Source organism: Gopherus evgoodei, chromosome 2, assembly GCF_007399415.2.
Source record: "Gopherus evgoodei ecotype Sinaloan lineage chromosome 2, rGopEvg1_v1.p, whole genome shotgun sequence".
Taxonomy (NCBI): domain Eukaryota; kingdom Metazoa; phylum Chordata; order Testudines; family Testudinidae; genus Gopherus; species Gopherus evgoodei.
The window spans coordinates 35,912,098-35,925,397 of NC_044323.1; the positions used below are offsets into that span (position 1 = coordinate 35,912,098).

Sequence of the window (13,300 nt, forward strand, 5' to 3'; positions counted from 1 at the left end):
TAGCCCACTGCGGCGTCAGCAGAATATTCACATTAACTATTTAATAGGTTATTAATTTAGCAGAAACAACAAACTAATATGTTTGTCATTTTTGGACATGATGGCAGATACAGTATTGTTGCGGTGAGCAAAGGGATAGCTGTCAAGGGCCGTTGAGGTTGGAAACAAGGAATTCAACCCTCTCTCCTCAAATTTACAGTAATCTCTACCCTGCCCAAAATATTGCTGCATCTTCTCCTCAGAACCTAAAGCCTCAACTGCATATTGTTTACCAAGCCCAGACTGCATACCTTCCAGGATTCCAGAAACCCCAAATGCTCCCTAGCCAGCAGTCAAAAGCTTCAGGTTTTCTCTACCAACTTTAACAATGTCATCAATTTCTGTCAATACAAAAATCTGCAGCACACAGAAACCTTACAATTTAGGGCAACATAAAATAGATGGAATATCATATAAAAATAAATTAAACCAAAGATGCCACTACAGTACACTAATTAGACTAGACTAGGTGGAGTGGAGGGAGTGGGAGAGAATTTGGGAAAGGCAGGGCCACATAACAGTGGGTTCCTTTATTAATTATTATTTTTATTGTTACCATAAGACCAGGAGCCCCAGTTAAAAACCAGGACCCCATTTTGTTAGGCCATTTTTAGGTTCTGTAAAAACCCAGAACAAAAACATGGCCCTGCCCATGTTATGTTTGATGTGCCACACACATAGTGCCTTGATTATATCTAATTTAAACAAGAAAATTTAGGGAATTTGGAATACTAGACACTTGTTTGATTCCCGAACATGTAATAATGATTGAGGCTGATGGTTCTCATGAGGATCTTCTACAATGGAAGAACTGTTCTTGAAAAAGAAAAGAAAAGGAAAGAAAAGAAAAGAAAAGAAGGATTAAATGCAAAATACAAAAAGAAGGAAACAAACAAATCCCCAGAGATGCAAAAAGCTTGAAATAACTATTTCTCCAATTTAAATTATGTACCGCATAGCAAATTGTAATATGCAAGATACCACAATCTCATGCTCAAGATAAAACAGATTTAGACTATCCTACATTCAAGGTAAGTTTTATTATTAAAAGATGCAAAAAATTAACTTAATGCAGAACATAGGACTTCCTTATAACTGTAAATAATACATGATAAATATTCTACAAAATTCCAAGAGGAACATCTACTGTCAAGCAGGATAGTTAGAGTATGGAAACTATAAAAATGCCAGACAACTAGTCCAGGAAACTTAGGAAATGTGGAGAGAGACTGATCACGAAAAGACAAACCTTTTGATGCAAATTTATATATAGCATCACATGCTTTAGCCAAAACTTCCTCTTCTGGAGAATTAAGCATTAGCACCACTGTTGCTGCTTTTTTGCTTTCAATCGATAAAGGATCAAACTACAAACACAAAAGAGAAGAGAATTTTCTGAGTTGTACTAAGCCTTATTGTTCAATGCAGCAGCCCACTATATATATATATATAATTTTAAAATCAGACTTAATTCAGTCTAAGATTTATAGGCCGGTTAGATATGTTAAAATGGGTTTTCAATAGGATTCAAGGACATTACTTTTTCATCTTTCCTAATAACAGCTTGAGTTTCTGCTGAAAGATAAGAGGGCAAAATTCACCTTTAAAATTGCTGACTTAACACAAAATTATAAATTTGGTGAAACTTATACAGATGACACATGCAAAGTTTTATTAAAGTACTTACCAGCAATAGTTTCAAAAGCAGAGATCCTAGATTGTTGTCAAATCAAAAACCACTAACCTCCTTCAGAGCTGAGCAGAGTGAGTGAGTATCACAGTTTCAGGATAGCTGCACCTATATCCCCACACCTCCTGCATCTATATCCTACCCAGCCAGATCTCAGATCTCTGGGGAGCAAGCCATTCTGCCTAAAGGCCAGCAGCACCCGTGTTTTGCTTTCTCTCCAAGGATTATGAACAGTATATCGCCAGCAGTTACAAGTTGCCAAAAAGCTCTTTCTAAGCAAGCACACTTATTCTTAAGGTAAAAGGATTACATCGAAAACATAGTAAAAACAATAATCAGCTTTAAACCCACTAAACATACCAGGAGTCACCCATCAGATTTACTGGGCTCTACTAGGCCACAGTCTTTCCAACCCTCCCCTAAGGACTGGGGCCTCCATTGGACAAAGGGTTCTATCCATTTGCTGGATCAGAAAGAAGGTCCTGAGTAAGTTCAAATCCAGCCTTTTTATATCAAAAGCCCTTTTTCTATTGGTCTCTGAAACGCCGTGTTTGAACTAGTCCATGCAAGTCTCTTTGAGCGGGGGGTACCTCCCTGGAGATGTTTACAACCTGAGTGATTCACCTTAATAACTCCCCACTGTTTTTGACTCCTACAAGAGCTGTGATAACTCTCCCCTCTGGAATTGTATACAATCCCTGGCCCACAATGATACATAACCTTAGTACAATGTGATCCCCAAAGATATTACATGCGGTTGCAATAACAGTCAGTGCGTTTTGCAAATACCCATCTGATAAAATGGGTGAAATCCTGGCTCTACTGAAGTCAACTGACACACCACTGAAGTCATTGACTTAAATGAGACCAGGACTACATCATATGTGATAACTCTGGGAAAATCTTCACACTTCCTTGTATATCCAGAAAGTCCTGAAGACAGCAGTAACTATATGATTTCATCATGCAGAAGAGGTGAAAATATTCTGAGAGGTTTCTGTAACTCTAATGCTGCAATAGCAGCCACTGAGCAGCATGTGGGGAGAACTCTCTAAAGAGCACACCCTTGTAAGGAGCCCATGTACTCACATGGTGCATGAGGAATAGGATTTTGCCCTGGTGCACATTCTGCTACACTGCTACATTGCGGTAGTTTTTTAAAAATAGCACAGGAAGGATCAGTCTATCTTCTCCCAAGATCCTTTGTTAAACACCTGCTCTGCATGATCTTATGCTAGTTGGAGCAGTACCCTAACACGATCTCTGTTCAGACAGCTGGAAGTGGTACAAGTGTTCATTTCCATTTCTGACCTCTCTCATACAGAAAGAAACCTTCCCTCAAATCCAGCTGCTCTGACCCTCTTAATAGACTCTTTGAAACTGACATAGCTTGAGAAAGGGCAATTTCTTAAAAGGTCTTTTGTTCTTTATTTAGACTGCAGCATTTCTGAAGACTTTAAAATTCAACCATGAACAAAAAATAAGCTTTTTTTTGGCTTTAAAATACAACTTTTGTGACTTTGGGAAAACAGTCTTCTGTCCCAGTCATACCACATTCAATGACTGTGCCAGAGCATCTGTGTTAAAGGGACTAATATATGGCAGACTGCTAAAGTCAGGAAGATTTTCTAATGCTCATATATCAGAAGGGTAGCCGTGTTAGTCTGGATCTGTAAAAGCAGCAAAGAGTCCTGTGGCACCTTATAGACTAACAGACTTTTTGGAGCATGAGCTTTCGTGGGTGAATGCCCACTTCGTCAGATGCATGTAGTGGAAATTTCCAGGGGCAGGTATATATATGCAGGCAAGCTAGAGATAATGAGGTAGTTCAATAAGGGAGGATGAGGCCCTGTTCTAGCAGTTGAGGTGTGAAAACCAAGGGAGGAGAAACTGGTTCTGTAATTCTCATACATATAATGCTCATATGTATTTTTATTTAAAATTTAGTAAATTAAAGCATTTAAAACACAAATAATTGCATATCTAATATACGTTATATGTTGTGTTAGTATTAGTATACTATTAAATATATTTGTGACGTTGTGTGTGACGTTGCACCCCATAAGGCTTCACGGAAATATGCTTATGAATGTATATATGATATAACTGGAATATGTTTTATGCTACTGTCATAAACCTAGTCCCAGATTTGGACCTTAGCGTCCAAAATATGGGGTTTAGCATGAAAAACCTCCAAGCTTAGTTACCAGCTTGGACCTGGTAAAGCTGCCATCACCAAAAAAATTAGAGTGTTTTGGGGCACTCTGGTCCCCCCCAAACCTTCCCTGGGGACCCCAAGACCCAACTCCCTTGAGTCTCACAACAAAGGGAAATAAACCTTTTCCCTTCCCCCCTCCAGGTGTGCCTGGAGAGAGACACAGAAGCAAGCTCCGTGAATCTAAACAGAGGGACTCCACCCTCCCCGTTCCCAGTCCTGGAGAACAAAACTACCAAGACCTAATCTCTCTTCCCCCCTCACCCAGAAGGAATGCAAAGTCAGGCTAGTAAATCTAACACACACAGATTTCCCCCTGACTTCTTCCTCCCACCAATTCCCTGGTGAGTACAGACTCAATTCCCTGGAGTTCCCCACTAAAGAAAAACTCCAACAGGTCTTAAAAAGAAAGCTTTATATAAAAAGAAAGAAAAATACATAAAAATGGTCTCTCTGTATTAAGGTGACACATACAGGGTCAATTGCTTAAAAGAAATATGAATAAACAGCCTTCTTCAAAAAGAATACAATTCAAAGCACTCCAGCAACTATAGACATGTAAATACAAAAAAACATATAAATCACTATCTGATCTTTTGTACTCGCAACTTGGAAACAGAAGATTAGAAAGTAGGAAACAGAAATCACTTCTCATAGCCGAGAGAGCATACAGGCAGAAGACCAAGAACAAAGGACTCACACACAAAGTTCCCTCCACCCAGAGTTGAAAAAATCCTGTTTCCTGATTCGTCCTCTGGACAGGTGCTTCAGATACTTCTTTCCAGGTGAAAGAGACGTTAACCCTTAGCTATCTGTTTATGACAGCTGCATATGCCATGTAACATATAAAGGTTATGGTCTACTGAATATATTCATCCTATTTGTCTGCATATGTCATTGTTGTATTCGAAGTTATGAATATTGGGTGTGTACTTGCTTGATTTCTAAGTAGCCTTAGTAAAGCATTTGGTCAGCTTCTTGAGAAAGGAATGTGCAAATTAAGTGCCCAATCAAGAAACACTTAAAGGACAATGAATCTTGGAAGGCTCCAATCCACATAAGAAGTCTACCTGACGTTCAAGGTAGCATGTAAACAATGGCTGCTGCCTGCAAAATCTGAGTCACACATGGACATGTGACTTGCCCATGTGACTCCAAAACTCCATCCTGGAGCTGGACTTTGCATAGGAGAGAGGAGGGGGTCTCCACCCACAAGAGAAAGTCCATTTAAACCCCTGGAAGACCCCTCCATTTTGTCTTCAGCTAGCTCCATCCCCCAGGATACCTCAGAGAAACTGGAACAAAGGACAGTAACCGCAAGGGGTGTGAGTGATTGCTGGAGCCAGATTAGAAGGAGGCTAGTCTGTAAAAGGAAGCTTACTGGAACACCTCTGAGGCTGAGGTTTTATCTATATTCAGTTTGCTTACTGTATTAGACACAGAGTTGCACATTCTATTTTATTTTGTCTGTTACTACTTGAAAACACTTAAATCCTACTTTCTGTATTTAATAAAATCACTTTTTACTTATTAATTAACCTAGAGTATGTATTAATACCTAGGGGGGGGGAAACAGCTGTGCATATCTCTCTATCAGTGTTATAGAGGGTGAACTGTTTATTAGTTTACCCTGTATAAGCTTTATACAGGGTAAAATGGATTTATTTGGGGTTTGGACCCCATTGGGAGTTGGGTGTTAAAGACAGGAACACTTCTTAAGTTGCTTTCAGTTAAGTCTGGAGCTTTGGGGCATGTGGTTCAGACCCTGGGTCTGTGCTGGAGCAGTCTGGCATGTCTGGCTCAACAAGACAGGGTGCTTGAGTCCCAAGCTAGCAGGGAAAGCAGGGAAGAAGTAGTCTTGGCACATCAGTTGGCAGCCCCAAGGGGGTTTCTGTGATCCAACCTGTCACAATATTTATACCATATAATTACACACCTTAAACCATTTACTATTTGTGTTGCTATACTAGTCTTTCATGCCTTTTTATACTACTAATACATCAGAGGTCCATATTGCTAAATAATCCTGAATACTGAGGTCACCGAATGTATATACATAGCTCATCAGCCAAGGATATCACTTAGGTCCAGGTAGATCACTCAGATCTTGCCCTGAACTGCAGGATGTGCTAAAAGAGGGCAGATGAGGGCACAGGAAGCTTTTTGTCCCCTCTCCTCAGTGTACATGTGCAGAAATAAGGCAAAATATGCTCCTAGGACCCAATCCAGCAAACTCCTCCTCAAAGAACTAGTCCTTACCATGTCATTAATTCCATTGGCTTCAATGGGGCAACTCACATGAGTAAAAGTTTGCAGGACTGGCCCCCTAGAACTCCTTTGAATGCTGTGAGGGGATTGCTTGGCAAAGGCACCTATCTGTGCTCTTGATCATCAAGCAGTGTGGTCAGCTGGCTTGACAAAATGGCCCAGCAACCCCCATATAGTTCATGCTGTGATCAGCAGCAGGCATGGGAAGTAGTGCAATTCATTAATCCTCACAACAGCTCTATGAGGTATGAGCATAGTGAGCCAAATTCTGACCCCAGTGTGCAGCCCAAATGGCAGGTCAGTGTGCTGGGGATCTATACAGGAATCTTTTCCCTAGGCTGTAGAGCAGCAATACAGCCACTCCATGGCCTCTACAACAGCCTCACAGCTGCAACGGCCCATGCAGTTGGTTCACCCTACCTGCCTGACAAATGGTCACTGGACAGTTGAGGATCTCTTGCCACACCTTCACTCCTCCCCATCCCAGCCAAAAAAATCTCTTTGTGCTGGGACATAGGAAACCTCTATAGAGAAGAGCTAAATGGTAAACACAGGATATAACCATTCTGAGAGTCAGACAATCCTGTCCCACCCCACCCCTTTCCAACTGCTGGATCAGGGCCCTTTGATGCAGTGGAGATTTAACAGATTAATGTCATATCTCTCATTTCTACTTCTACTAAGGTGACTAGAAAGCAAGGGAAAAATCGGGGCAGGGAGTGGGGAGGGGGGGAGGACAGTAATAGGTGCCTATATAAGAAAAAGCCCTAAATATTGGGACTGTCCCTATAAAATCAGGACATCTGGTCTCCCTAACTTCTACATTTATATTTCAGCTTGTAAAGGTTTGGAACCCTGTAGAGTAAAGGGCTCTATATACTGTAAATGTAAACTACTGATCGAGTCTAAGGCCAGAAGGGACCACTGTGATTATCTATTCTGATCTCCTGTATAACACAGGCCATGGAACTAACCCGAAATAATTCCTACAGCTATCTTTTAGGAAAACATCCAATCTTGATTTTTCTTGGATTTTGGTTTTGTAATTTTAAATAATTGGGCAGGTGCTAAAAGTTTGTCTGAGCACTTTTTATTTTAACTTGAAAGGAAATTAATAAAAACCTAAAATAATACTCCTTGTCCCTTTCTACCTAGATGTGCCTGGAGGATGCATCTGTGCCACAGCCTCTGCACTCCCTCAGGAGCTGTGGCTGTGATTTGGGCTTCCCTGATGCAGGCTACATAAGGGGGAATTCTTACTCCCTTCCCACATTCCTGTACAGCTGCATTAGACATAGCTTTGAGTGACTTCTCTATAGCTTTAGGTTGTGTGTGTCTATAAACATATGGTTAGGCTAGAAGGCAAAGATATAAACAATACTGGAATAAACCATAACCTCACTTTTTCCTGAAACTTCAGAATGGCTTCTTGAAATTGTCATGGGCAGCTGCAGACCCTGCAATGGCATTAGGCTTTGAACAGAAGAGTGGTTTACAGTTAACATTCTAATGAGCCACCTAGTGAAGAGGGAGGGCCACTTTCAGCCCTGGTGAAAGCTGGAGAAACTCCACTGACTTCCAGAGTTGTGCCTGCCTATAAAAGGGATGAATTTGGCCCAAATATTTAGCTATGGTGATGAAGTGGTAGATATAGAATTCTAGATTCTGAGGCCAGAAGGGAGAATTGTGCTAATTGAGTCTGACCCATAAATAAATATTTATTTCAAAAAATTCAGTCCTGATTTAAAAATTGCTAGTGATGGAGAATCTACCACAACTCTTGGTAAATTGTTCCAATGGTTAATTACTCTCACTATTTCAAAAATGTACACTTTATTTCCAGTCTGAATTTATCAAGCTTGTACTTCCAGCCATGGATCATGTTATACCTTTGTCTGCTAGACTGAAGAAACCATTATTAAATATTTGTTTCCCATTTAGGTTACAATCTGTAATCAAGTCACCCCATAACCTTCTCTTTGTTATGCTAAATAAACTCAGCTCCTTGAATCTATCACTATGTTTTCTAATCCTTTAATCATTCTCATGGTTCTTCTCGAAACCCTCTCCAACTTATCAATATTTTTCTTAAATTTTGGATGAATCTTGAATGAAGGAGACTGAACTGTTTTGCATAGGGGGAATTGGTCTGGGCATAGGACCGGACGTAGGTTTCAACAAAAGCGCATAGGGCCAGCCACCAGAAACTTCTTGACACCAGGGCCTGGGTCTTGAATAGCCTGAAGTGACCTGCCAGAGAAGCATCATGTCAGATTCATCGGACTTGCTGTCTTGTTCACCTGTCAGGAACATAGATGCAGAATACAGAATTCCATCACGGAGAGTGAATGTCAAGGCAGTCTGGGCATTGGCACTGTCTGGGGCTTAGTAGAACTGAACTGCAAGGGGACTGTTGTGCACCAGGGAATGTACAGAGAAGAGCAAGTCATGATACCTGAGATGAAATTTGACAGTTTGAGAATTGTGGATAGAGTCTCTGGGTCTGATTCACAGTACTCCCCCTTTTCAGGATAATGCATTTGCCTTCCCATTCCTGGTCCTGGGTTGGTAGGTCACCACAAAGTCAAATCATGTGAAGACAAGGATCCAGTGGGCCTGTTGCTTTAGGTGCTGAGCCATCTTCAGGAATTTCAGATTTTTGTGCTCAGTGAGGACTTAAATTGGGAACCTGGTACCCTCCATAAGATGCCACTATTCCTCAAAGGCTATTTTGATGCCCACTAGCTCTTTATCGAGATGTCATCATTTTTTCTCTGCTGGGATGGGCTTGTATGAGTAAAAAGCACAAGGGTGAAGCTGACTATTTGAGGCTGCCATTTGGGAGAGGTCTGCTCCCAGCCCAAAGTTCAAGGCACCTGTTTCTACTGGAAATGGCCAGCCCAGTTTGGGGTGAACCAAAATAGGGGCTGTGATGAATTTCTGCTTACACCTATGGGGGCAAGAAAAACACACTCCCTTATAAAGGGGGCTGTGATTGGGATCACCATCCCTGAGAAACCCTTGATGAACCACATATAGAAATTGGTGAAACGCAAAATGATTGCACCCCCCTGGGTGTCCCTGGGGGTAACATCCAGTTGATTGTGACTGTCACTTTGTGTGGGTCCCTGGCCAACCCTTCAGGGGAGATGATGTAGCTGAGAAACTCTACTGTTGACCAGAGTCTCCTGATAGACCACGGGGCTCATTGGGAGTAGCAGCTAAAATGGCAGTCAGAGATACATCAAGGGTGGATTCGAGACTGCTGCCAATCCAAAAGGGCACGAAGAAGTGATTGGCCCAGCCCAGACCCCTTTATCGGGGTTGGTGTTTCCTGACCTGGAAGCTGGTCTGATCTTAGCAGGGCATCTCAGGGCAAAGTGTCCGCTGCACCCATGTGACCCTAAGAGCATCCCAATATCAGAGGGCAAGGGGTTCACCGGTATCAGGTAATGAGTTTCATCTGGATTGACTGGTTCAGTGTATCCCAATTCACATATGTCACAATCTGCATCTAATAGCAGTCATGTAATATGTCGTTGGAAAACTAACTCATTGATCATTAATATTCTTGTGCGATGTATGTACATAGTATAGATTTAAAATTATGGATATATGCTGGAATGGTGATTAAAATGTGCTTAAACCAGGCATGTTGGGGGAGTTGGTAAACAGGTCCGCTCTAGACAAAGGAATGTGTATTTGCTTCTCTGACCAGGCCAGTCGTCATGCAGAGACAATAAAGGTCCATTCACATATTAGGTAAACAAAGCTATCAAGAAGGGAAGGAGACAGCTTCCAGCAGGCAAGAGAAATTTTATTTGAACTATAAAAACAGGGCATCTGAACCTCAAGTGATAAGCAATTGAATCAACTGATTGCATACAATATTACTGCATTACAAATGTTTATTGAGAGAAGTGTTTTGTGAAAGCTTATGACAAATTGGTGATTAATATCATTGTAAAATATATGTATTAACACTATATACGGAATTATGGATACTCTTTGACATCAGGCTTTACAAACACAGGGAGAAACAGGTCTCTTCCAGAGAAAAGGGAATGTCATACCTATACTAAGCAGGACATCATCCTGCCTCTTGAAACATGGTCATTGAACTTTGGAAGATACAAGCAAAGCCAAAAGCCATCTTTAGCATCCATGACTACACAGACATAAGGGAACAGAACTCTTGCAAGGTGAGAAAGATGGATTCTTCAATCATGGGAGGTTGAAGTCTCTGGAAATAATATATAAGTGAGAAACCTGCTTAGGCAAAGAACTTTCATCTAGAAAGACAAGGGAAAACAACCCCATGACACCCCACAATATAGACAGAGGCCCAAAGTTTGGTGTTGATTCGATTCTTCTCAGCCTCAGACTGGTGCGGCCAGGTCTAGTCTATCTGCAGGAGTTCCAGTTCCCAGCGTAGGGTAGGTGGCTGAGAAGTGGACGGCTGGGACATTGTCAGGGCTCGAGAGGAAGGGTTATGTTCATGACACTGGTCAGTAACGCAATGTCAATTCTGATACATAGGTCAACCAGATCATCAAGACGGGATGGCGGCTCGACCTGCACCAGTTCATTGTTTATACCATTATTCAAGCTAATATGAAACTGATGACGCTGTGCAGCCTAATTCCATTCAAGTATCAGAGGGGTAGCTATGTTAGTCTGGATCTGGAAAAGCAGCAAAGAATCCTGTGGCACCTTATAGACTGACAGACGTATTGGAGCATGAGCTTTTGTGGGTGAATACCCACTTCGTCGGATGCATGCATTCCATTCAGCATCTGCAGAGAGGCAACAGAATTCAGTAGTGTATTGGGGAGCTCACTGATATCCCTTGCTGATGCATATCAAGCGCTGCTTCAGCAGTTTGGGTGCAAAGAGGGGGGAGTCACCAAAGATAAGTGACATTTAAGACATAGCCTTAATGAACTGCTGCAGCTGGCCCAGAAGAGGGCTAGACTGTTCCAAGAGTGGGGAGGCCCACACCTAAGCCTCCCCAGTGAGCAGACTAATAATGAGCCCCACTCAGGCCTGGTCTGTGAGGAAAGACTGGGGGTGTAGGAAGAAGAGAAACCAGCACTGTTTTAGGAAACCTGAGATCTGACCACGATCACCACTAAACTTCTATGGGAGTGGAACTTTTGCTTCTCTGGGGGAGGAATCAGGGTTGCTGGCGAAGCCACCTGGGCTTGTAGGACAGCATTTGTGCCTGCAGATGGACACCTGTGTCTGCAAGTTCTATATGACCCCCACCAACTCTGCCAGAGAAAAACTGGCCTGAGTAGGGTCCATGCCAGTGAGGTGGGTCCCTAGCCTTTCTATTGGTCTACTCAAACTGTAGCCGACTGAGCCATAGGCGGTCAGGCCCTAGTGGTGGAAGCAAGAGTTCAACCTACTGGTCTGAGCTGGGTACAGAGTGAGCAGAGTCCAGTAAATGAAATGAGGGTCAGTACTGGAGGGACAGATGCAAAATGCCAGAACTGGAGGGTAAACCAAAGTCATAAGCCAGAAATCGAAGATAGAAGTTGGAAGCGGTAGGGGAGCAGAAACTGGAACAAGGGCAAGTTCAGCTCCACGGATGGTATGTGCAGGACCGGCTCCAGGCACCAGCGGAGGAAGCAAGTGCCTGGGGCGGCACATGCTAAGGGGCTGTATTCCGTCCATTCTCAGGGCAGCAGTCCGAGCGGCTGTTTGGTTTTTTTAGCTTTGGGCGGCAAAAATGGTAGAGCTGGCCCTGGGTATGTGTTGAGCAGCCACTGTTCTGCTGTGAGGCCAGGCTTATAAACAGGACTACTAAACCAGCAGGCAACCAAGGGTTGCGGCCACTCTGTCATTTCCAAGGCTGTGTAGCTGGGCTCATTGGTTCCCTAGCAGGAAAGTTAGTCAGGGAGCAGGCCAGCAACTTCCCTGATGTCTCCTAGATGTATACATTTACGTTTAGTCAAGTTGGTTGACACACACCTACACTCAACCATGCACATTGCAACTGGGACAATTTGACCCACACCAGTATTGTGACTCCCTGTGTTAAGCAACGTCACTGCTCCACACACACGTCGGGAGGATGCTATAGCCAGAATGGTTGAGAAGATCAGGGCAAACCAAGACCTACCAATATACACAAACCTCTTTGACCATCCATGAGCGTGCCTGTCGTCAAGGCACCCTTTGTGAGACAACCTGTCCTACCCTGATTTCTCTGTGATGTCAATATGACACAAAGAATGGTATTCAGCTGACATCAAAAACCAGTCTCTTATAAATGACCCGACCATTTGTGTGCCCAGCTTTGATTTGCCATGTCACTCGTGAACCCTTCTGAACCAATTTCCAGTGGGCCAAGGTCAATGGGCAGGCCTGTACACCTGGGACCATTGCAAGGATCCCACATGTGGCCAAAAACAGACAATGTCTCTCAGCAATGACGATTGCCCTTTTATCACATTTGATGGTGGGTCTGAGGGCTCTGACCTACGCTGAGGCTACTGCAAATGGGCTTGGCAAGCTCCACATTCAATAAGAGGAATATATTCAAATGCATACTGTTTACTTGCACCCAGCTTACTAAGCAAGCCAGATCATTCTGTATCAGTGACTTGTCCTCTTCATTATTTATCACTTCCCCAATCTTCATGTCATCTGCAAACTTTATCAGTGATGATTTTATGTTCTCCTCCAGGTCATTGAAAAAATGTTAAATAGTGTAGGGCCAAGAACCTATCCCCATGCAACTCCACTAGAAATACATCCATTTGATGATGATTCCCTTTTTATGGTTACATTTGGAAACCTATCAGATATCCAGATTTCAATCAATTTAATATATGCCATATTGTTCTAGTTTTGTAATCAAAATATCATGTGGTGCAAAGTCAAATGCCTTACAGACGTGTAACTATATTACATCAACATTACTACATGATCTATTTTTCATAAACCCATATCAACTGGTATTTATTACATAATCCTCATTTACTTCTTTATTAATCAAGTCTCTTATCAGATGCTCCACTAACTTGCCCGGGATCGATGTAAGACTAACAAGCCCATAATTACTCAGGTCATCCCATTTA

General features: G+C 42.4%; 1 protein-coding gene across 3 annotated transcripts in view; it reads right to left on the reverse strand.

Moving 5' to 3' along the window:
- Positions 1 to 13,300, reverse strand: part of ARMC3 (armadillo repeat containing 3) — an 89,781-nt gene that overhangs the window by 63,132 nt on the left and 13,349 nt on the right. For all 3 annotated transcript variants that reach the window (XM_030550375.1, XM_030550374.1, XM_030550373.1), the window contains one exon: positions 1,289 to 1,406. In XM_030550375.1, coding sequence (XP_030406235.1) covers positions 1,289 to 1,406 — 118 coding nt within the window. The remainder of the gene's footprint in view (positions 1 to 1,288; positions 1,407 to 13,300) is intronic.